The sequence below is a fragment of the Perca fluviatilis genome, chromosome 20 (assembly GCF_010015445.1).
Source record: "Perca fluviatilis chromosome 20, GENO_Pfluv_1.0, whole genome shotgun sequence".
Classification (NCBI taxonomy): Eukaryota; Metazoa; Chordata; class Actinopteri; order Perciformes; family Percidae; genus Perca; species Perca fluviatilis.
Window position 1 is genome coordinate 10,365,611 of NC_053131.1, and position 26,820 is coordinate 10,392,430.

Genomic DNA, 26,820 nt, shown 5'->3' on the forward strand with positions numbered 1-26,820 from the left:
CTTAGTGGTCCCCTAATACTGTATATGAAGTCTCTTTTATATAGACCTTAGTGGTCCCCTAATACTGTATCTGAAGTCTCTTTTATATAGGCCTTAGTGGTCCCCTAATACTGTATATGAAGTCTCTTTTATATAGGCCTTAGTGGTCCCCTAATACTGTATATGAAGTCTCTTTTATATAGGCCTTAGTGGTCCCCTAATACAAGGCAAGGTGGAGGGTGGGGGTGTGTGGCCTTGACCAACTGCCACTTTGCTCATTTGCAAGCTACAATGTCTCTCTCTCTCTCATGGGTGGGCCAAATTCTCTGGGCGGGCAAAGCAGAGAAAGGGGAGGTAACCTTTCCTCTTATGACATCATAAAGGGAAGATTCCAGATTGGCCCATCTGAGCTTTCATTTTCTCAAAGGCAGAGCAGGAACTCATATTAATGTGAGAAAAAACCTCATAAAGTGACATTTTCATGCCATGGGACCTTTAAATGAATGACATGCTAGGTAGTTTAGCTAAGTGTGTATAATTGACCCAATTAGCTAATTGATAATCAAGTAGCATGACAAATGGAATTAGTTGATTAATGAAGTTGTCAAACAACAGAAATTATCTATTATATATATATATATATATATATATCTTCTTTCAATCAACTTAAGACAAATATGTATAATTCCTTGTTGGGACTGTTTGTCTGTGAAGTCATGTTTTTGTGTCTTTACAAGCTGAATTGCTTGCACGCACAATAAAATTATTTTAATATTAAAATAATTATGTTAATTTAGTCTTCTCTGCTCTGACTACACAATAAGTCTTCATACAGTCTGAGGAATAAAATAAAACCAGACACAGAAGGTTAAAAAAACAGAACCTTCACCACGGATTGACACAAAGCAAGCATGGCACTTAATTTATTCAAATCAAATTCATGAATCACTTTGATAATACCTAGAACCGACATCACATAACATGTGCATCATATCTGATTGATAATCACATAATGATTAATAGAATGGCCAAGTTGTAGTTCCTGCACTCGGCTGCTGGAGGGTGTTTTTGTAATGATTAACACACATTAACACATTCAAGATTAGAAGGGTCAGGCATTTGCACAATTCATGTACACTAGCACTACAGAAAATATATATTTTTAAAGTAGTTGATTCTCTTTACCATCTAGAACTAGTCAATGGGGGAATACATTGTCAGACAAATGTTGAGCAGTGCAAACATCAACAAACGTGTTTCTTAGCCACAGGGAGACTGATCAGATAAATATAGCGCATTATCATGGGTTTACCTGTTCTAAGTCTACAAACTAACTGGTCCATTGCCCAATTTTCACCACAGAGCCTGACACTGTTAGCCAGGGCTTTATTAAGACTCAAGGGGTGGGGTGTGTGGGGGGGGGGGGACCAGTTTTTGAAAGCAGGTCACAGTGGCAGCTAAATCCTAGTGAAGCCATTTTGCAAACTTACTAGAACAGGTTCCCAGGAAGATACACACACAAGCCCAAAAAGATAGTAGCATTTTGTGTGAAATCGTCATTCTTAACGCCACAGTTTTTAGTTGTAACTAATCAAGCAGTTGTTTAAATATTAAAATCACATTATACACGTTGAGTCAGCAGTGGCTCCAACAGGCCCCAGGTGGTTACTGGCTTTGAAAGAGGGTCAAACTCGCTGTGGTTGAAGTCCCAACAATTGAAAAAGATAATTACAATGTATTGGCAGTAGCTAGGTTAACCCATATGAAAAGAAAAAAAAAAGAAAAAATACACAAACATGGCCATAGGTTCCGATTAACTGTTGAGATGATAACTTACAAAGGGGGGAACCAAAGCCATGGCACTTTAGTGAGTACAACACAAACGTCTGTGGAGCAGGTCCTGCGTTGCTTTAAGGGACACACTTAGAGCTGGCTGGTCTGAACTGCTCTGACACAAGTCAGAGATAAGGAGTGATAAGATCCTGTTAGCATTAAAAACACTGTCTGTTTGGAAGTGGAATCACACATCTTACAAGTTTCACTTTGAACCATTACATATTTATACGGACAAAAGACACACGCGCCAACTATCCATTGAACAGCATGAGTAAACTTAGAATAAAACTTACTCACTGCAATAGCAACCAGCTTTAATCATACCTTGCTATAAAATCATTTTTCATGTGAAAAGTTCAACAGCAGTAGTACTAACTGTGACCCTCTAAAAGTTTTCTAATAAATAATGTTCCATTACGCGGGGTTGTCATAGTGACATTGCAGAAAACAGCCCAAGGCACCGAACTTTTCCCTTTGTTTACAGAGCAGTGCAGAGGCAGAAACTCAAGATCTATGACATTCTCTACCTAGTGCTTGGTCTGACAGCGGGCACTCGTAGTGTGGGCCAGGGCCGCCTGCTGAGAAGATGAGATGACGGTGTGTTCTGATATCAACTGACATGTTGAAGCTCAACCCAAAAAACAAAAACAAAAATTTAGTGTAGGAACCGGATGCTCATTTTCTGTTCTACGTCCACCTTCTCCAAGACCTGAGGAAACAACCGAAACAGAAGAGGTTCAGATGCTGAAAAAAAAAAAAAAGACTTCTATGTTGTGGTCCTGTAATGTGTAATAGACACAGCCAGGTTTAAACACGGTCACGTTAGCATTAACTCCAACAGGTAAAACATTAGTCAGTTTCATTTGAAACATTTTAACCTTGTTAGCAGTTGTTCACACAAATTAAGAAACTGTGCAAAAATAATGAAAACCAGATTAGATTAACCTAAAACAATCCATCCGGTTTATATTGTGTTCTCATAGCAGTAGCTAAACAAGTTCTGCCCTGAAATGTGTAAAATGTTTCCTTGGAATATTATTTTTCTTTTTCCCCCCTTCTTTCTTTCTGTGGCCACTCCTGGGCTCTCGTTTGTGTCCCACTGGGGCCTCCGATGCTAAAAATGTACAGTTATGCGCTCATGGTAATGGTACATGGTCAAAGCTTTTCATTGGGTGTGGCAGTAGCTTGGGTACAGGTTTAGATTTAGAGTACCCCGGTTCGACAGCAATAGGAGTAAAAACTCCTTTGTTCCATGTGCAATAACTCGGCTTAATCTGCACATGTAATGAAAATTTTTTTTTTTGAGATTGCTCCAGTGGTGAAACATTTTTGTACTCCTGTCTTTGCATTGTTGTCTTGTTTGTTTGTATGATGTTTGAATGTGTTTCTTTTTATCTTGCATTTCTGACTGCATATCAAGTTTCCCATCGGGGATGATAATAATAATAATAATAATAATAATAATAATAATAATAAAGTGACTGAACAGGAGGGTGTCTGCTTTCAAGTCCCTGTACGGACCAAAGTACCAAGTGTTGAATGGGAGCTGGAGAGGTGCCAGTTCACCCCCTGGGCACTGCCGTGGTTCCCTTGAGCACCGAAGCCCCAACTGCTTGGAGTGCTGACAATGTGGCCGTCTCTTCACTCTAACACAACTCCATTATTGCATTTCTATGGGTCCTGTGTGTGCATGTGTGTGTGTGTAAAATCCGGGCCTGTGTGTGTAATGTAACAACAACAGAGGGCAACATTTTTATTTCTGCATTAAGGGATTAATAAAGTCTAATAGCATTTGTTACTTAGCTAAATAGTATAAATGAGTAGCCTAAATGAATAAACAATGGCTATGTATATCTAAGGGGACACGTTTCTCATTACTTTTAGATTCTTAGTTTATATTCTGAGATACTAAGTCAATATATTGAGATACTAAGTCAATATATTGAGATACTAAGTCTATATGAGATACTAAGTCTATATATTGAGATACTAAGTCTATATGAGATACTAAGTCAATATATTGAGATATTAAGTCAATATATTGAGATACTAAGTTAATATATTGTGATACTAAGTCTATATATTGAGATACTAAGTCTATATATTGAGATACTAAGTCTATATGAGATACTAAGTCAATATATTGAGATATTAAGTCAATATATTGAGATACTAAGTCAATATTTTGCAATACTAAGTCTATATATTGAGATATTAAGTCAATATATTGAGATACTAAGTCAATATATTGAGATACTAAGTTAATATATTGAGATACTAAGTCTATATATTGCGATACTAAGTCTATATATTGAGATACTAAGTCAATATATTGAGATACTAAGTCAATATATTGAGATACTAAGTCAATATATTGAGATACTAAGTCAATATATTGAGATACTAAGTCAATATATTGAGATACTAAGTCAATATATTGAGATACTAAGTCAATATATTGAGATACTAAGTCAATATATTGCGATACTAAGTCTATATATTGAGATACTAAGTCAATATATTGAGATACTAAGTCTATATATTGAGATACTAAGTCAATATATTGAGATACTAAGTCAATATATTGAGATACTAAGTCTATATATTGAGATACTAAGTCAATATATTGAGATACTAAGTCAATATATTGCGATACTAAGTCAATATATTGAGATACTAAGTCTATATATTGAGATACTAAGTCAATATATTGCGATACTAAGTCTATATATTGAGATACTAAGTCAATATATTGAGATACTAAGTCAATATATTGAGATACTAAGTCAATATATTGAGATACTAAGTCAATATATTGCGATACTAAGTCTATATATTGAGATACTAAGTCAATATATTGAGATACTAAGTCAATATATTGCGATACTAAGTCAATATATTGAGATACTAAGTCTATATATTGAGATACTAAGTCAATATATTGAGATACTAAGTCAATATATTGCGATACTAAGTCTATATATTGAGATACTAAGTCTATATATTGAGATACTAAGTCTATATATTGAGATACTAAGTCTATATATTGAGATACTAAGTCTATATATTGAGATACTAAGTCAATATATTGAGATACTAAGTCTATATATTGAGATACTAAGTCAATATATTGAGATACTAAGTCTATATATTGAGATACTAAGTCAATATATTGAGATACTAACTCAATATATTGAGATACTAACTCAATATATTGAGATACTAAGTCAGTATTTTGAGATATTAATTCATACAGTTCCCTCTGACCACAAAACTTGCCTTGATGAATTCATTGAAGGAAATGGAGTTATCTCCATTTGTGTCAGCCTCCTGTATGGTCCTGTCAGCAATGCTGCCAAGCTGTTCATCTGAAATGTTTACACCGACCATCATCCGCAAGACCTGTAAAGAATGAACAGAAAGTCCCTTCACGGTTAATGAACACCAGTGAAAAACAGTTCCAGGCAAAGATTAAATAACAGCCAAGAGGTTTGCCCAAACAATATGACGATGGTGCTACGTGTGTTTAAGCACCACACGAGATAATGTGTAGTTATTACGGCTGAACGGCAAGCACACAGCAGCCACGCTCGGCTGTAGATACTGCATGATTTGAAATACAGTGAACACATATTTACTGGAAAACAAGGCAAGGTTACTTTGAGTCGCACGTTTAGAGCGCTTGCGTATCACATTGAAAGCAGGCGACACAGCAGTGTTTTGCGCAAAACAAGAGATCTGTCTGAGTCATTTAACACCCGAGCTTATAGCAATTACAGGTCGCACAATGTCACCAAACCCAGATGGCTTCACACAGGGACAACAAATAACATGGAGGGAGCCAAAACACAGGATATTAGACTGTCTGGGGGAAGAAAAGAAAAAAAGAAAGAAAGAAAAATCAACCTGTAGTTAAGGGCGAGATATCGCATCATTAGCAGCCCAAGGGCAAAGTCTTCTCATCGACAGGGAAATCTGTCTCTGTAGAACATTTTGATATGGACATTGCACAATAGCATTTGTTCCTTTGTCAAACGTAGACTGAATAGCAAATAGCAAAAGAAAAAGACGTCATCTTTGAAAATCTAATTATTGACCATCTGGCTGATTGTTTCGACCAGCCGTTTGCTGCGACTCAGCGTCCCATTGACGTGACAAAAAAAATAAATAAAAAAATAATAACACTCCACTCACCTGCAGCAACTCATCCCGAGAGATTTTGTCATCTCTGTCCAGGTCATACAGGCGGAAAGCAACTGGAACAATAAAAGAAATATACAGACGTCATGACCGACACAAGTTAGCTCACTTTATATAAATGGTCTGAATGTTCATCAAAGCATGTGGACGCTTGGTCACCATCTCCACCCAGACACGCCCCGGGGTGACCGAGCTCTACACTCACAAAGCAGCTTGTTTGTCCTGCTGTTGAGTGGCTCGCTGACAGCGGCGTTCTTGCTCTTTTCATTGTCCTCAATTGGTCTGAAGTGAGCTAAGGTCCGCATGAAGCCCCTGAAGTTGACCTGGTCCTCTCTATAAAAAAAAATAAATAAATAAATAAAAAACCACAGACAGAGAATAATAGAACACGGCACATTCAACCAAGAATAAAAAGAGAATTAGTGCAACTGTGTCACAGCACAGCTCAGATGACTAATAAGTAATCCAAGCTAGGTGTTCGTGCAACATACTGAAAACTCTAAATAGTCATAACCTAACACTATTTTACGCATGAAGCCCCTGAAGTTGACCTGGTCCTCTCTAAAAAATAAATAAATAAAAAATAAAATAAAACAGAGACAGAGAATAATAGAACACGGCACTATAAACCAAGAATAAAAAAAATAATTAGTGCAACTTTGTCACAGCACAGCTCAGATTACTAACTAGCAAGTAAGCCAAGCTAGGTATTCGTGCAACATACTGAAAACTCTAAATAGTCATTCAAAACACTTTGTCAAGTTGTTCTGCAGCAAACTAGAGAAACAAGAACACAACTAGAGACCATTACAAGCCATGGCTAAAATTAAGACGCCTACGCATCGGACTTTTAGGGATTTTAATGATACATTTGGAAACATCTGGTTTTCAACTTTCAGACTGATAAAAACAGCAAAACAGCTGCAGAATATACAGAAAGAACCTGCGGTGGTCAAAACCCCCGGATGATTTTTTTCCCCTTCTTCCCCAAACAGAAATTTGGCAAAAGAGACTGGAGCTTCTGAGGTCTGCAGTCAGCCAGCCACAACTGAACAGCCCGGTGGCCTCGTTCAGATTTGCGGTGGCTGTGAATCAAAGCTGTAATACACACGCCTGTGGAAAGCAAGCTCTTTAAAAAGACGACAGACCAATAACCGGGACAACTCACCCCTCGGGAAAGAACGCATTGATGATTCTGTCTCCCAGCGGATTGATGGCCAACTCCGGGATTCTCTGGAAATCTTCTCGGCTGCAGACATGAGGAGATTATTTTTTATTTTTTTTTATTTCCTCTCAAACGAGATACTGTTCATATAAAACCTTTCAACAATTTACCGCAGATCTTAAGCTGCGATCGACTTGAAAAAGACATGCCACCGCGCAAAGCTCGTGTGGCCCATTATTCTTTAAAAGCAAAAGAAGATGGAACGGAAAACAGGAGTTAGTGAATACTTCTTATGACTGACTTCATTCGTCAGCCAGTGAAAAATGCCCTTGGTCCATCGGTAGGATAGGAAGATCGTCGGCTTAGACAGATCTCACTGTTGTGGCAACTAATCAATGATAAGAAAGTCACCTTGGGGAAATGAGAATGTATCTTGACGGCGTGCCGTGACAGAAAGCAACCGAGGCACAACGAGCTGAAACAAGAACTCGTTTTGTGCGAACACGACGTCTTTCAAAAAGGAATGAGTTCTCCTCTCGCGGCCAAATCCCCAAGGCTTGTCCAAACCAAGTTTTAAACCAATGTTTAAGCAGCTTTAATAATTACCTATTTCTTCACCTATTGCTTGTTCTGTCCAGACTACAGATAGAACAAGAAGTTAAATCACAAACCGTAGAAACAGCACACTGGTGTCTCAACTGAATACTGAATTCTCAACGCGCTCAGATAATAAGCTACATGAAAGATGTCATTATCAAATCAATCACAGTGAACCCCATTTGAGTGATGACAACCTTTATCCAGTGACAATACAGTGCCACTGCCCTATTGGATTTCTATTCAAACAGTGCATTCATTGAATAGAACTAGTTTTAAAAGAACATTTTTCTGCACCTTCAAAAGGACTAAAATCGACTGAAATGCTCTTTTTCAATTCAATTTAAAATAGCCTTTTCGTTTCTGCTTATTTACGGTACAGGTCTGTAACTCTCTTATGGGAACATCAAAATGATGTACTGCAAAAAAAAAAAAAAAAAAAAAAAAGACATTTTCTTGGTGAAAGAATATTTAAAAAAAAAAAAGGTACCACTGTAAGATGTTTTGGACCACTACCCCACACAAGCAAGGCATTTCCAAAATCCAATCAGTTTGTTAACGGCCAACCTGTCCTCCATTATAGAAGATGTCCTGCTAGGCTAGTATGGTTACTGCCATATGACTGGTAAAGAAACCAAACTAATCAGCCACAGTATCTAATTGGTATACGGCTGGGCGATATGGAGAAAATGAAATCTCACGATATTTTTGACCAAATACCTCGATCTCGATATGTGCTTTAACAAGATATTTACACAATGAGATTTTTGATAAATAATCATCAGTAATGTGGATAAAGGCAGATAATAGAACAGTTACATCAGTCTGGTGTGTTCAGAAAATGACCTCACTTTACTGTAATGCAGCCTTTAAAACCAGGAAAAGACAACACTTATGTTATATTACAAAATCTAAGACGATATCTAGTCTCATATCACGATATCGATATAATATCGATATACTGCCCAGCCCTACTAATTGCTGTTTATTCTCACAGTGGTGGAATGTAACCAAGTAAATTTACTCAAGTACTGTACTTATGTACAAATGTTGATGTACTTGTACTTCACTTGAGTCTTTTCTTTCCATGCCAGCTTCTACTTCTACTCCGCTACATCTCAGAGAGAAATATTGTACTTTTTACTCCACTACATTCATCTGACAGCTTTAGTTACTTTACATATTAAGATTTGTTCACGCAAAACAAATGTAGTTTATAATAAATACCATGGTTTATTATAACTTAAACTACCCAACAATATAACGGCCTACAAGTCCAGCTGAAATGATTAGACCATTAAACATTGGTTGATTGACAGAACTGTTTGGATCGTTTCCTGTTCCTGAAATGTGAGGATTTTTCTGCATTAAGTACTTTTACTTGTAATACTCTAAGTACATTTTCCTGATGATACTTACATACTTTCACTTAAGTAACATTTCCAATGAAGGACTTTTACTTATAACAGAGTATTTTCACAGTGTGGTATTAGTACTTTTACTTAAGTACAGGATCTGAATACTTCTTCCACGGCTGGTGGTTATGTTATAGCATACCTGAGGGTGCCGTTTTCTCCTTTATCCAGACTGGTGAAGCGGCTGTACAGGCGGGTGATCTGACTGTGGGAGACTGTGGAGAAGGTCCCAAATAAGAGGAGGTTTTTACTACACGATAGGGCTGGGCAATATGGAGAAAATCAAAAATCACGATATTTTTACGTTTTATTTTTGATAAATAATCATCAGTAATGTGGATATAATGACTAAGTGGGTAAAGGCAAATAATAGAACAGTTACAACAGTCTGGTAAGTTCAGAAAATGACATCACTTTACTGTAAAGCAGCCTTTAAAACCAGGAAAAGACAACACTTATGCCATATTACAATATCCAAAATCTAAGACGATATCTAGTCTCATATCACGATATCGATACAAAATCGATATATTGCCCAGCTCTACTACACGATGGAGTCGAAGATATCAGGTAAACAGTGCTTCAGGCAAAACAATGTTTCACCTAAACACTGCACCTCATTACCCTAGCAGGAGTCATCTTTGGAGCTGGTATGTGTGCACTATCACCCAGTCAAACAGCCAAGAGAGTAAGCACAGCAGCAATGTAGCTAGCCAAGTCATGCAATGAATTAGCGCAACTTCCTTCTAGTACGTGATTGAAGGATCTTACTTACTTAATACAAATTAAGCTTCAAGTAACTGGCAACAGAAATGTGTAGGCAGCTAATGTCTAACGTTAACAGGCTCCACACAGGAATTAGTTTGAGCTCAACTCACAGCCAGTCTCCTTCTTAATTTCTTCGATTTCCTCTTCTCGGAGTAATGTGGATGCTCTGGATCCCATGGCGAAAACAATAAAAAGGTTATATTCTAACGGACTTGCTTGCCGGACCGGTCTTGCGAAACCTCACCAGCTGTGGAAGAATGTCTATCCGGGTTTATGTTAAAGTTAGCAAACGAGCTAACGCGGCGAGGTAAAACCAGCTTCACTCGTGAAAGCAGCCGCGAACTAACACAGCCGTGACAGCTAACGTTAACTAGCTACAGTTTAAACCAACCGGCCGTTTTATGTTCTCCTAGTGATGAAGCTCGGCAAATAGCCTGTTTGCTAGTAGAGCTTCTCTACGCTCTGTCGTGCATTCATATTACCAAGACGGGTTTCGGCAGGTATCTTCCTATTTTACGAGGTAGGTGGAGTAGAGGGCAGGTACTAAACGAGGCCGCCTCCCTTCCAGGCATAGCTTCCAGGACGTAGAAGAAGGCAGGTCCCGCCCACTCTGCCTCTGATTGGCTTACTCTGGTATTCTTACCCAAGCGTTACCAATCTAATTCTCCAATCAACGAAGGCAACGAGTTCTAGCCAATCAGAGCCAAAGTAGGGGAGAAGGGTGGGTTTCGCCTTGTTACCATGTGACGCCCACCAAAGAGTGGGTAGCAAAATGTCTTGCCTGCTTAAAATTCGAAACTAATGTCTTGTATACACCTATATATTTGTTTTAAAATAACACGTTATCTACTCTGTCAAACTAATTAAAATATGACTTACAATTCAAAAGAAAACTAGCCAGCAGCTATTTGAAAGTGAATAGATTCCCGTTAGTCTAAAGAACAGCTAGGTGCAGAGTGGGGGACCATCCTGCTAGGGTGACCATCTCAAACTCAACAGTCGGCCAGCCGTTGGGCTCAGGCTAAAATGCTGTTGAAAATATGAAAATTCTAATAAATACGCATATGCATAATGGAACTAATTCAAGCCACTTTCTAACAATTAATCATCGCATTTATTGATGAAAACATAATAACATACGGCCAATTGAGATATTTGAGAATTACCAATAAAAGACCCCCTCCAGATATACTGTATGTGTTTAATGTGTTTAATAATAATAATTTGTGGGGGGGTTTGTCCTGAAAAGTAATATATATATATATATATATACACTTTTTTACTTACTTAATTTTTTTAATTTTAGTTCAAACATCCAAGTAAAGTAACTAATAAAGCAAAACACATTTTTGAGTGGATAATTAATATTAAATCAATATTAATATTGAATTAATATCAATATCTAATTAAAAGTGTTACAAGTTGTCTACCTGTTGTAACAAAAGAGGAGCTCACACAAACATATACTTAACAGCTTTTTTTGGTCAAACTACAAATGAACATAGACTGCAAGGCAAACATGGAAGTCAGTAATATCAATAGTGAGTATTTGGGTGTAACATGAAGGGGTGTGTGTGTGTGTGTGTGTGTGTGTGTGTGTGTGTGTGTGTGTGTGTGTGTGTGTGTGTGTAAGGATATAGCTTCATTATACTTTTTATGACGCTGGGTGACCAATGTTATGGCACATCTTAAATTAGAAAGAATGAGATGCTCCCTTGGGGGCTCAGATAAGAAATTTAAAAAAGTGTGGCAGCCCTTCTTAGGACATATAGAAAATAATTTCAGACCTAGCATATAAATGTATATCTATGTCCTGCATCCCCCTCCCGCTCTTCTACCCCCATTGATTACTTCAATAATAATACTTTTTATTTTATTTTAAGATGCAAGTCAGAAAAACGCCACTAGATAGTGAAATTCCATTATTAGTTCATGCAGGGATTTAATATTCAGTGCAGCATTTGTTATGTGATGTGACGACATGATGTATATGATGCTGTACACCTATCAGTTAAAACAAATCTGTGGCACAGATACTAATCACAAACTATAGCTGTCATTAGTTTTGCAAAGCAAAGTGTTTGGTAATAAATAATAGCAAATAATACCAAAACTAATCAAAAACGCCATTAAGATGGTGAGATAGATGATAACTTTAGGGACCACCAATGTTATTACAATTCATCCAGAAAGGGACTGGAATATGTGTACACATCCTGTCAGTCCATCCAGTAGTTCTCTAAACTACAAATGTGTACCACATGGTGGCACTAGAGAACCCGTCAGGGCATCTTTAAAGCCATCAGGATTTCTGGTCTGTGAAGTCCAAATGTCGGTGCAAAATATTGTGCCAGTTTTTCTAGTAGAGGATGGGATGCTTCACAGGATAAACCCTTTTTCATATTTTTCAATTAATCAAGTAAATGTGAACCTCGGGTACCCGGCTAGCTCACCTGGTAGAGCAGGCGCCCGTGTATAAGTTTACTCCTCAACGCAGCAGCTGCAGGTTCAACTCCGCCCTGTGCATCCATGTCATTCCCCTTTCATGTCTTCAGCGGTACTACATAAATAAACTAAAAAAATAACCTTTAAAAAAATGGGATTCTTATTTATTCTGGCAGTTATTCATCTCATCACTAGAAGGCAATGAAAGTCAAATCACTTTTGGCATTTACATCCCACATTTGCACATTGGCCATGGAAACTTCTTAACATTTTGATACCAGTCAATCCTAGTGTAAATGGTTTTATTTGTCTCATCCGTCATTTGAAACTGGGCCCTTCGTGTATGGTTTTTATGTACATTTCTATACAAAGAGCTAGGATGTAATCAAGGCATCATGCTGTATAGAGGAAGAGGATATTTTTTAAATGTGGGTAAAGTAGGAGTCCCAGTTGGATCAGGCACTAAATATGCTTTCAAAATCCTTCTTACAGAAGGAAATATCCTGTAAAATGTATCGGGTGTCAAAAAAGCTCACAGGGAGAGCCAAAAGTCCCCAAAAAGCTTACAGTGGATTATGCTAAAGGAAGATTTGTGGGGATCTAACGGTCTGTCAGGCAGAGGAGCTCACACTTAAAAAAAAATAAATAAAAAAAAGAAAGAAGTGTGTCACAAGACAAGAAAGTAGGGTTGGGTAGAATTATTTTAACACGCTACAAATCCATCTTCTGAAGACTAGCTACTGTTAATGTGTGAAGAATCCTACCATGTGGAATATTATCTAAAAAAAAAAAAAAAAAAAATAAGTGTTTTGTTTTCAAAAAAAGCATATCCACAGAGGTAAAAAAAAAAAATTGGAAATAGGAGTAATTTTTTAGCAGTTTTTATCGTTCAGATTTATTTCAAGATCCCAGTGTGTTACAACAAAGACTCTTGAGGTTGAACAAACATTCAATGTTCAGTGGTATGTCCTTTACATGTCAATCAACCGTTCATGCCAGGCCGTCATAATAGTCTATCCTATGTCCTAAAAATAAAAAAAATAAATCAGAAACAGTAAAATATCATCCATAAACCTTTGACAGTGATCGTGCAACTCACCATAAAACAAGTTAAAAAGTTCTCAGTAAAATCAAAAACACATCACAAGTTTGATAAAAAAAAACAAAAAAAACAACAACAAACAATTAGTGTTGATAAAACAATAACGTCAATTCCACGTCAGATTGATTCTTAAGCAGTCCAAAAAGAAGCTCCGTCTTCTCAGGCCTTCCCAAATGAAAGAAGGGTTTGATGGGAGACTTTCACAGTTTAGTAAAGACCTTTTTACTTGTTGAAATGACACACAGAGTCCATGGCCAGCTTGATGCTGCAGAGACACAACAAAAACACATTAGGTTTCAGCATCAAATATTTACCCATTTAAAAAAGGACAAATAATTCAATCTTTAACTTGTTTTTTTAATGTAGTTTTATAAAGATTAAACCACAATCAGAATACTTCTTATTCCCTACTTTTGAATATGAATCATAAAACTGCAAAGGCAACAGAAACAGGCAAAGAAGTGGTAAATGCAGTGGGGGCGTACCTGTCAGCAGAGTATCCTCTCTCACACAGGTTCACCAGAGCGTACAGATGTCTCAGAGCGTATTCATACTGAAACACACACAGGAGGACATCACATGTCACACAAATGGCCCCGCCCACAGTCTGGGATACTGACATGGTAAGGACCAAAAAGTGTATTTCCTCTTTTGGCATTTGTGGCACTCCAAATGTCAAACAGCTCCAGAGGAAAAGGAAGAGGACATATTTTCTGAATAAAACACCAACAGCTACATGGAAGTACCATGGGAAATATTGGGATTAAGTTACGATCAAGGGATTCTCATTCACCAGACTGACCAGTATTACCTTTGGGCTAAGTTTAGTTTAAATCACACACACACACACACACACACACACACACACACACACACACACACACACACACACACACACACACACACACACACACACACACACACACACACACACACACACACACACACACACACACACACACACACACACACACACACACACACACACACACACACACACACACACACACACACACACACACACACACACACACACACACACACACACACACACACACACACACACACACACACACACACACACACACACACACACACACTGTATCATCATCTAGTATACTACTACAATACTTTCTTCCTGTCTCCTTTACGGTCACATCACATGGCTTCCAGTCATCCAAGTCATGGACCAATTTGCTTAAGTAAGCTTGTTCTTACTTACTTACTTCCCCTTTACGACCACGGACCGTGCAAAATTTATGTTTTTGTCTGATCATTTCCGACAGCAGGGCTTGACTCTCACAAAAGACGCACCAACTCTTAAACACGTTCCATTTATCAGGTTAAAATAAGTGATTTACGAGTTACAAATTTGTGCAGTTACGTGAGTTTGGTGAATCCGATTTAGGACACCGGTACTCAAAGAAAAGAATTCTTGCATGTGGTGTTAATACAAGCTCTCTGGATTAGAGTCAGCTGAAGTAGAAAAAAAGCAAATGAATACCTACTGATGAATAGCATGTGAAACACATCTGGCGTTTTCACTTTTGAAGAGACATGGGAGTAACGCCAGATACACACCGCCTGCAAGTGCTGCTACCGCTGTGACGAGCAGATTTGTGACCAATCGCGCGGCTTTCTGTTGATACCAGCCTCGCATTTCTCCGCCGTGGTCACAATATTTCTTTTACTGCAAGTTAGTGTTAATTTTGTCACCTATTTTTAATTTCGTCTTAGTCTTGTGCCAAACATTTTTGTTAGTCAAGTTTTAGTCGACTAAAAGTCTCGCCATTTTAGTCAAGTTTTAGTCAAAACATTTTAGTCTTTTTTTAAATAAATTATTTCTGATAATCATTTCAGTCAAATAGTTATAAATATAAATAAATTATATAAAGTTATATAAATATTGAGCCTCTTCCTTATTTCACCAGTAAACGACAAAAACAACCACTGCATTGGAAAAGGATATTTTACAATAAAATAAATGCAGCACGAAACTGGCGAGGCGTATTTCAAGTGAACGCAACATATGTGTTGTTTTTCAGACAACGGCAGCTACAGACTGTCGTACGTCTCGTGTTGGAATCCTACACAGTGAATTAGAGACAAACCTTTACACCGTTTAGCTGTCAGCATTGTAACCCTTTTATATATATGTCAATGATTGTAACCGTGTTTACTCCAACTGCTAGCTAACGGTATGCTAACGTTACCTGCTGCCAAGTGTAGTGTTAACTAGCGCCCCATGCAGCTATGTTTCGGTTGACTCTAACGTCCGTTTAGGAGCATCAGAGAGAAGCGCAGGCATTTAAGTGGCACCAAAATCTGCGTTGCTATTCGGTCCGGTAGATAACTGTCGTTAGGGCACCTGTCGGTGCCGTAGCACCGGGTCTCGGTAACAGCTGAATATTCTATCTCATGATGAAAAAGTAGAGACGATTGTAGACGAAAATGAAGAGAGATTTTATCTTAGTTTTTATTTTATGCAAAACATTTTAGTCTCGTCTTTTTTCGTCAACAATAATGCATGTTAATTTAGTCTTAGTCAGCGTTTTTGGACATTGGTGCAGTCTCGTCATCGTCTCGTCTTAGTCATGGAAAAAAAGGTCGTTGACGAACATATTTAGTCTCGTCTCGTCTGACGAAATTAACACTACTGCAAGTTTCAACCATCAGCTATAGAGGAATCCTGCCAAAACTAACTCTAATCAACCGTTAGGTTAACCACCAACACTCTGTACATTTGGATTGGGTGGCTCGCGGCCTTCTTTGCAGCTCTACCTGAGTTTTGTGCCAGTTGAAGCAGTTGTATTTGTAGTGGTTGACTGCAGCCTGGTAGCACTGATGCTGGGTGAGTTTGGCTCTGCCATTGAGAACATCCTCGGCCTTGAGGTGGTTACCAGTCACCCTCTCAACCACTTGGCGCATAGTATCAGCCAGCATCTCCCTGACCTGAAAGCACACACACATGTTCAGACACCATTAGAAATCTGTAAAAATCTGTAACATGAGAAACGGTCATGGTAAATGCTCAATTTGTGCAAGTAAATCTTCCCGATAAATCAGATTTGCATGGCATGCGTGAGAAGTCCTTCACAGAGGAAACCTGCAAACACCACACCATACCTTGAGGTGGGTGCTGATCTCCATCAGCAGCCCCCTCGCAACTGCGATATCATTGGTGGACATCATCTTCCTCTTGAGGATGGCCAGAGGAACGTCAGGGCTCGGGGTCAGATCAGGATTTTGAACCGGCTGCAGGGTCATTGGAGGAACGGGTTGGCCGCTGGCCTTGGGGTTACCCTGAAACGCTATGACCTTCATGTGGCCCATAGTCTATATAGAGAGTGAGGAACTCAAGATAAGTATCAAAATAAGGGCAAGGAATCAAACATTTCCCTCCCTTACAGATGCCCTCAAGAGTTCATTCTCTCACCTTGTTTCCAAACTGCTGGACGTGGCTGGTGTTTGTGTGTCTCTTTACGATCTTAAACTGCTTAGTCAACGTTTCCTTTTTCAGGTCCTCCTGGAAATAATAATAATAAAAAAATCCATCACAAACAGGACAGTTTCACAGAAATCAGCAACGATTTTTTTTTTTTTTTTAAATCCTAAATCAACCGGATGCATTTTTATTTTCTGTTGATTGAGTTCACATTTCTGTTTGGGTAGGAGTACATATTGCAGGGCCACAGGTGCGATTACTGCTGATGCAAAAGTAGCAAACTACGGTTGCTGCTGTTGGAAATGTTCACCACTTCCTTATCCGGTTCCTGTCTCTTAGCCACCAGGTGTTTGGAACAGCAACTAAACCTTTAATGGACTTCGTATGGTCTGAGTTGCTATTGTACAGTTTACCATCAGTCAGCAACAAAGTTGTAAAATTACCATTAAAATTGCACGAAAAGACGAGTAACGTCACCCACCACATCGGAGTCCTCCATCCAGTTAACGCTGTACCAGTCTCCCAGGTAAGTGTCCCTCTTCTCGTCAAAGTAGCAGGCGTAAGAGGACTCGTCGGAGTTGGCTGCTGTGGTGGCGTACACTGAAAAACAGAGATATATTCTCATGTCATGCTGTGTCATTGTTTGGTAGACAATTATAATTTTCCAGAAGGCAAACATAAACACGACTCCCATGTCTGTTTGACTGCTTCAGAAACATTTCAAAAGACAACAGCTGAAGCTCTAAAGGACAGTTTGTGAACTCACTCAAAAAAAAAAAAATGTAAATCCCAGTTCAAGAGTGAATATGTTCCAGAAAATAAACTGCAGTTTTACATTTGGACTTAAGATATCTCAGTCATTTGGACCACAGATTAAAGTGGGTTTAAAAAAGGGGATGTAAAACAAATTTGGTTTAGCCTGATAAAACCAAAACCTTGATTAGCTCCCCGCTGTGTTCATCACATGAGACCAAGCACATGACAGAGTGACACAAATTACCACGAGCCGTAATGCTGACCTCAGTGTCCGACTAGACACGACAACGAACAACTAAAAGTAAAGTCCACAAACCGCTGTGCTGAGCTCAGCCTAGCCCAGACGTGACAAACATTGTAAAGAAAAAAAAAAAGAAAAATCACATGAGCTTTTACTGTTGACTCATGAGTTATTGTTTTGAACTCCACATCAAAATTTAGGTGAAGTCAAATGGTCACAAGGAAAAAGCCAAGGTTCATGTTGTCGAGGGTTTTAAGTGGTTCACTGATTGACGCTTTTTGCTGATCGTTGCCACTCGATTATCTCCAGGTTTTTACTGAAAAGTGATTATGATGAGGTAAAGCTCAACTCACCGTCTATGTCAGCAGGCAGGTCGGTCATCATTGACCCGGACTCACATGCCTCGATGTAGAACACCATCTGTGAATGTGTTGAGGGGGTTAAAAAAAACAAAAAAAACACAGGTTAAATGATCTGATCTTCAGGCACAGCTACATCATCACCTTATCACTGACCTACATACTGTAGGGCATGTATACACATATAGGCCTAAAATATATATAAGTAACAAAAACAGCATAATGCTGCGTACCTTGTTGTATTTCTTATTTTCGTGCATGTATTTAATGGCTTCTTGGAGGTCTGCAACATTGAGCTGTTGAGAAAGAGAGAGGACAAAACGTTTAAATTTAACAGTTTCAGAGTAGGTAAACCACCAGGTTACACTTTTAGTTCTTTGCACATCCTAATTTGATCCCATTTGCGGTCTTGTTTACGGTCTTTATTTAGCCAATTACGGTTTTGAAATGAAAATTTGTAGAAAACCATGTTTACATATATCAAAGAAAGATGTAAAAAAAAAAAAAAGGTGTCATTTTGGAGATTGTCAGAGGTACAAGTACCAAATCATTTTAAAATGATACGCATGTTTCAAAGACTATGCAGCTCTTGATCTGTGTTATATAGGTCATTGTCTATCCCCCAACTTCCATCATCCTCTATGATGTAGGATGTATGATGCATTTTATTTTTTTTAAATGCCAGAATCCTGAGCAGACGTCAAATTCATGTCTCCATACTGTAAGGTATTCAAATATATAGTAGCTCAGTCCGTGGGGACTTGGCTTGGGAACCGGAGGGTCGGCGATTCAAGCCCCCGCATAGACCGGTATAGAGTGTGGACTGGTTGCTGAACAGGTGCCAGTTTGCTTCCTGGGCACTGCCGAGGTGCACTTGAGCACGGGACCAAACCTCCAACTGCTTGGAGCGTCATCCTAGTGAGGCAACCCCCTTGATATCTCTCCATACATAACGCATGTGTATACAGGTCCTGTTTGTGTGTGTGAGAATACATACATACATACATACATACATACATACATACATACATACATACATACATACATACATACATACGAAAGTGAATAGATGTAATTTCCCTTTGCAGGATTAATAAAGTACCTTTTTCTATATATAAGTTGCTGAGCAACATAGGACTAGTTGCTTATGTGTTTGGTGTAGTAAGGTCATGAGCGAACATTAACAGAAGCAGGAAGTAGAAAAGTGCTCACGTCATCAGTGGGAAAGGCAAGCATACCAGGCGCCCCGTGGTCGGTAAAGTACACAAACACGTGATCGTTGGGGCCGCTGCCAAGACAAACAGACCAAAGTTAGGGAAAAGAATTCTAGATAAACCAGATTTTGTGCTGCTCGGATTACTGTCATCTCTTCAAGAGAGTCAATACTCCTCCTCTCTCTTGTTAAATGTGATCACTTGCCTCTTCAGCACTTTTCCAGAGCCACCTTTGACTTTTGAGGAGTCACCCTTCAGCACTGCCAAGAAGTTTTGTGGGGTCACTGCCTGCAGGGAGAACACCCAGTCAGAAATCAAAAAAAGTCTCTTAAAATGATCTGTTTGAATGTCAAAACAAGCTCCAATACATTTATTCAGGAGCTTTGATTTGAACTCTTGTATAAATATTTGCACTGAAGCACTCACATCCCCGGTGTAGTCTTTAGGAACTCCCTTGTACACATCTGTGCCATTCGGCCTGTTGATCACTATCCCAGGGGTGGGGTTACTGGAAATAAAAATATGAATCAGGTATGCAGAAGGAAGTGAAAATGGCTGACAAAACACTTTGCCACCTGATCAGTGAATCATACATCTGTTCCTGTTATGTCAGAAACTAGTGTAAACTCCACAGCGCTTCAGGTTTTTCCCCGTTCACTGCAAAACCCCATTCAGTAAGTCTCAACAACAAGGACTCTAATGGGTGAGAAACTGCACTGTAGACATTGCTTTTTGCAGTCGGTATGGAAAATTGTGCAAGCTGCTCTTGCCTGCATTGTTTTAAATACAAGTTAGTTATCAACGACCAATCCATTACATGTCAATAACCGCGTAAACCATACAAGCGTATGATATGGATGTAGACAATAACTTATCATTACAACCTGAATTTGATGCATGGACACATTGGTTAACGCTTAAGTGTGAGAGTTAATACTGGCAGAATAGCCTTTTTTTTCCTTAGCTCATTGGTTATTACTATTAAATGAAGCTGCAGTGGAAATAAAAATCGGTTTTGCAGCTTCTCTGTACACACACAAGTCCCCATCTAAAAAGATATAACAACCGTGTTCACAGTATATTTTCTTTACTTTTGTCATATCACAAAGCTGCCCACTACGGACTAATAAAAAAACAAATTATTTCCCCCTTCGTATGAATTCTATTTCCAGCAGGTTATTATATACACAAGAACAGTTTGGAGTTCATAATATAGAGTAGCAAAGTGAAATATATAAAGTAAAAGGCTGAGAGTGAAATAATTAACTGAGCCGGTGGACAATCATCCCAGTCTGTAACAGTGATCCTAATTCTGACTCAAACTGACAGATCGGTCACTGCTGCTCTTCCATCCAGTCACCACGTCAGTAATTTAACTCCAAGTCAAAGTCCTGAAGGAGCACTTAAATTAGTTTCTTGTGACTCCTCTCAGAGGATCTCTTTAACTCAGCCCGTTAATGCTGCTGCTCTGACAGTGAAGCGCGCAGGGCCGACATGCCACAGTGACATACGAAATGCCGACACGCGTGTGCAATTTTTCTGTGGTTGCAAACCTCCACACTGCTACATTGCTGCACAGTCGTGGAGTATTTCAGTAGTTCCAACAACTCCAGCAGAGTGAAGCGTTTACTCGCTCGTGGATCGCATCACGTCAATTTCAGGAATCACATTCTCCCAGTTCAGCTTTGACTAAACGTATTATTCTGAAAGCAGGACCTACAGTATTTGGATCAAGTTGCTCATGAAAAATAAGTCAGATTTAGTAGGCTACAGCTGTTTTTTTGTTGTTGTTGTATCAACATAAAATAGTAATATAGCTTGGGAATTCCTGTAATTCCACTTAACAGAAACATGCAATAGAGTATGTATTGAAGATTTATAAAGACTTGAACTTTGCAGCGCTTTATCACAATTAGGAACAGTGTTCAATGTATCTGAGGCTGACTGATTTTTTTCACATTCAACTGTGAAGAATGAAGGTCAACAATTAACATAACTAAACTACAGTAGGTTTTTTTGTGAACATTTCAAAGGAAAGAAGAAGTCTCTGTATCACAAAGATCTGCTGCACAGAAACTAAAATGTCAACTCACTCCTCACTCTGGGCCAGGTCATCGTACATCATAACCACAATCTGCTCATCTGGGATGCCATTCCTGTGGACAATCTGGTAGGCATGGCAAGCATCAGCCTGAGAGAGGGAAAAAAAGGGCACATGTTGAGGTCAGTTGCACATTTTTAGAAAAGACTGGAAAGACTCTTGGAGAGCATGCATTGTGAAGGGGAAGTAGCTTATCTGTGAAGTTGATATTATCAAAAACCAATGCGGATTGTACAATATAACAACGGAGTCATGCACAGTTTGCACTTGATAAGGTGACATTGTGGGAAGAGTTTAAGGTTTTACACTTCTCACCTGGTGCCTGTAGTTGAACCAGCCATTAGAGCCAGCTACGATAACCACCCAGTTCTTCCCACCGTCTGGGTCCTGAGTGGGGAACGCATTAACCAGCCCGAGACTCAGGCCGAGCACGGCGAAGAAGACTGGCTTAAACATGTCCTCACCTTCTGTGGAAGTTCTGAATAAAATGACAGGTATAGTTAGGACCGCCCCACTCCTTATCAAATTCACTCCTATAACAATATTAACGGTTGTTCTTTGGACTGCGAGGTGGCAACAAACAACGCCGGTTAAGCACAAAATAACACAAACACGCTACCCGAGTGCCTGGATGTCACAAGACGATATCAATTCTCGGAATAGCTAACGTTAGCTAGCTGGTAAATTAGCAAAACAAGCTAACAAAACAGACTTTTTAAAAGAGCTGTGAACTCGACAAAGCTATTATGCTATAATAATTGAATACGCCAATTTAGTCCCAAAGGACTTACAAAGAGACAAATATGTTTGTTTTTACCTTTTCTTTGTTGTGGTGTACGAAGGAGACAGCAGTTTGCTACCACATGAACATCCTCGGCAGGAGTCAGTGGGACATTATATATGACGTCGGGAAAAAAGGTTGGTAGGAATTCTCCCCGCAGCAGCCAATCAGAGGCCGAGGTGGTTGGAGAGCAACAACACATGATTGGGCCATAGACAGTATGGATTGGGCTTGTCTTGTTTTCTGGTGAAAATATAAACTAGTTTAACTAGAATTTCAATAATCAGATAATCATTTCTGAGACAACAATCACTTCTTTAAAACGGCCCTTTTATTGTTTATAAGAAAAAGCAGTGGCTTTTGCCTTTACTAACAGTCTGGTCAAGTGGTGTAATGTACATTTACTTAAGTACTGTACTAAAGTCCAGTTTTGAGATACTTGATTACTTTTTTACTTAAAATATCTGAATACTTCTACCATTTGTGGAGAGTAATATACTCAGGTAATGAAAAGTAATATACTCAGGTACTTTACTTGAATATTTCCATTTAATTTTGCACACATTTATTTTTTACCTTACCTTGCAGTGTAAGATTTTTCCTACATAACATAAAATATAACACAAGTGCACAAAATCTTCTAATCAACTAGTTCTTATCATTTGTAATTGCGTCATAAAAGTCTATTTTTTAACTGCAATTTGTATGTCTTACAAGTGACAAAAGGGCTGTTTGAACATACTGTGGGCTTAACTGGTTGATCTTTACCTGTTGATAAAGCATTATTTGGCAGTTATTAGAACCTTAAAAATACAGATATAGGTCTTTGGCAGAACAGTGAAGACACTTAGCAGTTATCAGGGCAGACATACAACATAACTTTCTTGGGTATAAATATATATGTCTGCCAGGCTTTCTACGGAGTTAAATCCTTTTTTTGTTTCTGTATAATGGACTTTACTGTTTAAAGTGCAATGTTAGCTTCTTATTATCTAGTTTGAGGAATGACAGATTGCCTCACAGGGAAACTGTCAATATTTTAGCACTGCGGGTTATTCTAACAAAATAGAGAAAACTGAGAAACGCAATAACCGAACCACTGAAAGGTAATATGATAGACCTGCTGTACAAACTTGTATTATATCAGTTATATGTTCCTAAATTGAGCCATCATGACAATTTAAAATCAATTTCTAGTTAACAACCCTTTTTAAACCTACATTGTGTAATTTTTTGAGTTGATTCTTAGTAAAAACCCCTTTGTTCTTTCACAAATATGTGCTCATTCATGTGCAATTACTTCCACCAACTAATCAAAGTATTCTCGTAAGCGCAGAATCTGACATTCAGAATCAGTCAGAATACATACGAGAGAGTCGCTCGAATGACGGCAGCCATGTAGCGCCTCCATCTTTAAAATACATCAGCCAAAGAGGGACATTCCTACACACTTTCGCCCTCTTACACCTTGACGAATGCCAGGGGGAGATTACTCGCCAGGGAAGCGAAAAAGAGAATTAAAACGACAACGCGACAGGCAAAGCAACAAGACCAAAGTTAATATTGGAGTGGCTAGAACAGCTGCATGTAAACGATGGAGATACTAAGAGCTAATTTCGGGTTCGGCCACCGTAGGAGTTAAAACGTGCTCGGAATGGGAGGTGCTAGAAAGTAATATTCAGTTGGTTGTCATATACAATTTCACCGCTAGATGGGAGAAATTCTTACACAATGTAGCTTTAAGTTGCCTTGTACCCATTTCCTAAATACTTTTCTAATGTTGGTGTTCTGTGCCTGTCAATTTAGCTTACGTTTATTTGTAACCCTAGTTCAGAGAATTCAAAATATAACATCCAAAAATGAATAAAATCTGGAAAATTACACACTTAAAATGGTTTAAAAACACTGTCATTTTTCAGACCGGTATGACACCAATTTTGCAGCATGTTATGCAATTCTTTTTAACCCATTTAAGAAGTACAGTAAAGAAATGTCATGATTTGTAGGATTCTCTCTGCCATAAAAAAAAAAAAAGAAATCGTATAAACCACAGCAAGTAACCCATAAAATCCCATACCACCTCACTGCACCTGCTAATCACGAGTTTCATTTTTAACTTTGCCCTTTTGTGCAACATGTTTATTGTATATATTATTTGATCTAAAAGCCCCTGTTGATGACTGAGTTTATTATGTACTCATGTGTAATAATAATACATTTAATTTATATAGCGCTTTTCAAGTCTTTAATTCAGTCAGTTAGATTCCAAACATTTGATTTGGAGAATTCAATACACTGACACACAAACAATCTGAAGAGACGTATTAAAGATGTCAGCAATAAATCAAATTTTTATTTCTCCATATAGAAAAGAATTAAGTTAAATAGTGAAACAGTCCATCAAAAATGCGGCATCTCGTTTTCAACCAATGGTCCTTAATACATTAACCTTTGTCCCAAAATGAAAAAAAAAAAAAAAAAAAAGATGTAACAAAGTGTAAATACCATGTTCACAGTAATAAATATTGAAAAGAAAATCTTTTATACATTGACATTATATATATATATATATATTTGTGTAAATATATATATTTATATAGATATAGAATCATATACAGTAAAAAGTTATTTTCAAGTTTATCAAACATAAAATAGTAAAATAAAAATGGCTGAAAACAGAATGATGATTGCATTTTTTTTTCATTCCCAAGGCATCGGTAACCATGGTCATTCAGAGTCTGTAATAAATAAAATGTGATATTATCTAAAGAGTGTAGTGCATCACTGTAAAGAAAAAAAATTATAGTGCAAGTTCTTTTTTTCTTTGCGCAAAGTAATCTTGCAAATTTCAAACTAATCCAAACGGAATGACAACAATGAAACGGAGGAGTTTGCTGAGCGCAGCAACGTGAAGTCTCGGACTTCAATCTGTTCTGTGCACCGCAACTTTCTCTGTACTCTTGGCAGCGGAAAAATAAAAAAAAAAGCTTTCACATGTGTGAAACCATGGCAGATATTCAATACCAGGCTTATTTTGGCAAATGACTTAAAGACAAACAAAACACACAAGAAAATCTCCACATACTCTTTACACTCAGCTCTGTCAGAATTGCCAACGAAATAGTTGATTCAATGCATAGAAATGAATTACCAGTAGCAAGAACTAACTTAACTCAAGGGTTGTTTACTGTCATGCAGCATTTCTGAGACGCAAAGCAAGGCAGATATTGTGGATGTGTGTGTCGATGCAGTAAAGGATGAATCTGCTTGCACTTTTCCCTGGCTTCCTTCCCCTCAGCGATAAAGGAACGAGGGAGCGGGGGAGAGCTCCCATTTCCTGTTTGTCTGCAGGCTCCCGCGTCCTGCTGAAAGCCAGGGAGGTCTGGCTTCGTCTTCACACGAGCAAGTGTGTGTTTGGGTTTGCGTGTGTGTTTGCGTGTCTCAAACCTCTGCACCCAACTCAATGACCCCAGTCTCAAAAATGGGCACTAGCTTATCTTCCACCTGTACCAGCAGGATGGTCTTGTCGATATGGGAGCGATTGGCTGGGTCTCGGCTACAAGGCACCCACCGGTGAATCACCTGCAGAGGGCGAAACAGAGGAGGCAGCTTTGTGAGAGGAAGGCGTCTGAAGCGTTTATTAAAGAGCTGGTAGGTCGTTACAGGCCGAAAATACATTCAGGATAATCATAGCAACATCACATTTATAGCATGAGAGGTCAGAGTGTGTGTGTGTGTGTGTGTGTGTGTGTGTGTGTGTGTGTGTGTGTGTGTGTGTGTGTGTGTGTGTGTGTGTGTGAGCTGATAGGGATGTGACAAAACACAGCACCATCAGAACTCGAGTTGGGTCAGCCCAGTCCGGTGAACGAGGCTAAACCGGTTAGATTTTATGCTAACCGGTTGGACCGGCATTTGTCACTATGACGCCTTCTGGCAAATTAAAAAGTAGCCTGCATTAGCAACCTGTGCAAACAGCTTCACAGCACTACATCCAACGTGGATTTCAAGCAGCGTTGGGCAGCAGGTGTTACTAGTTCAATAGTCTGGCAGACTATTCGCAGACCTTCCTCCACGCAGCTGCGGAGGAGGGTCTGGCTAGTGCACACAGCAATTCCGGGATGGGAGAAAAAAAAACGTGCGCTAGTTCAGTGGCATTTCTTTTAACCAATCACAATCGTCTTGGGCGGCGCTGAGCGCAGCACGCAGCCACGGTGCCTCTGCAAAATGGCCTCGGGAAGGAACTTGTTTTTGTGGAACGTGTGTACGTTCAAAGGTTGTTTTAGTCGTGCAACAGAAAACTCAGATTGGACAGATAGTCTAGCTAGCTGTTGTTAGGTTGTAAAAAGTTAAACCATTGGTGATGTCTGATAAAAATACACTTTTAGTTAAATGAACACTATAGCTAGAAAAAAAACA

General features: G+C 38.7%; 3 protein-coding genes across 3 annotated transcripts in view; all 3 read right to left on the reverse strand.

Moving 5' to 3' along the window:
- Window positions 1-874: 874 nt before the first annotated feature.
- On the reverse strand, window positions 875-10,516 carry chp1 (calcineurin-like EF-hand protein 1). The gene is made up of 7 exons (XM_039786502.1): window positions 10,071-10,516; window positions 9,335-9,407; window positions 7,184-7,264; window positions 6,221-6,348; window positions 6,010-6,071; window positions 5,095-5,217; window positions 875-2,524 (listed from the first exon to the last, which is right to left on the reverse strand). The coding sequence occupies exons 1-7, from the start codon at window positions 10,135-10,137 to the stop codon at window positions 2,471-2,473; spliced, it is 588 nt and encodes a 195-aa protein (XP_039642436.1). The 5' UTR covers window positions 10,138-10,516; the 3' UTR covers window positions 875-2,470.
- Window positions 10,517-13,270: 2,754 nt separating this feature from the next.
- Window positions 13,271-22,547, reverse strand: lgmn (legumain). Its single transcript, XM_039786495.1, has 14 exons — window positions 22,441-22,547; window positions 21,939-22,101; window positions 21,616-21,713; window positions 19,949-20,030; window positions 19,728-19,810; window positions 19,521-19,596; window positions 18,542-18,604; window positions 18,303-18,369; window positions 17,434-17,552; window positions 16,944-17,033; window positions 16,634-16,843; window positions 16,289-16,459; window positions 13,993-14,060; window positions 13,271-13,772 (listed from the first exon to the last, which is right to left on the reverse strand). Exons 2-14 carry the CDS (start codon window positions 22,077-22,079, stop codon window positions 13,730-13,732), a joined length of 1,311 nt encoding a protein of 436 aa, XP_039642429.1. The 5' UTR covers window positions 22,080-22,101; window positions 22,441-22,547; the 3' UTR covers window positions 13,271-13,729.
- Window positions 22,548-24,728: 2,181 nt separating this feature from the next.
- Window positions 24,729-26,820, reverse strand: part of pcnx1 (pecanex 1) — a 51,583-nt gene continuing 49,491 nt past the window's right edge. Inside the window, 1 exon segment of the mRNA XM_039786471.1 lies at window positions 24,729-25,986. Coding sequence (XP_039642405.1) covers window positions 25,846-25,986 — 141 coding nt within the window. The 3' untranslated portion in view covers window positions 24,729-25,845.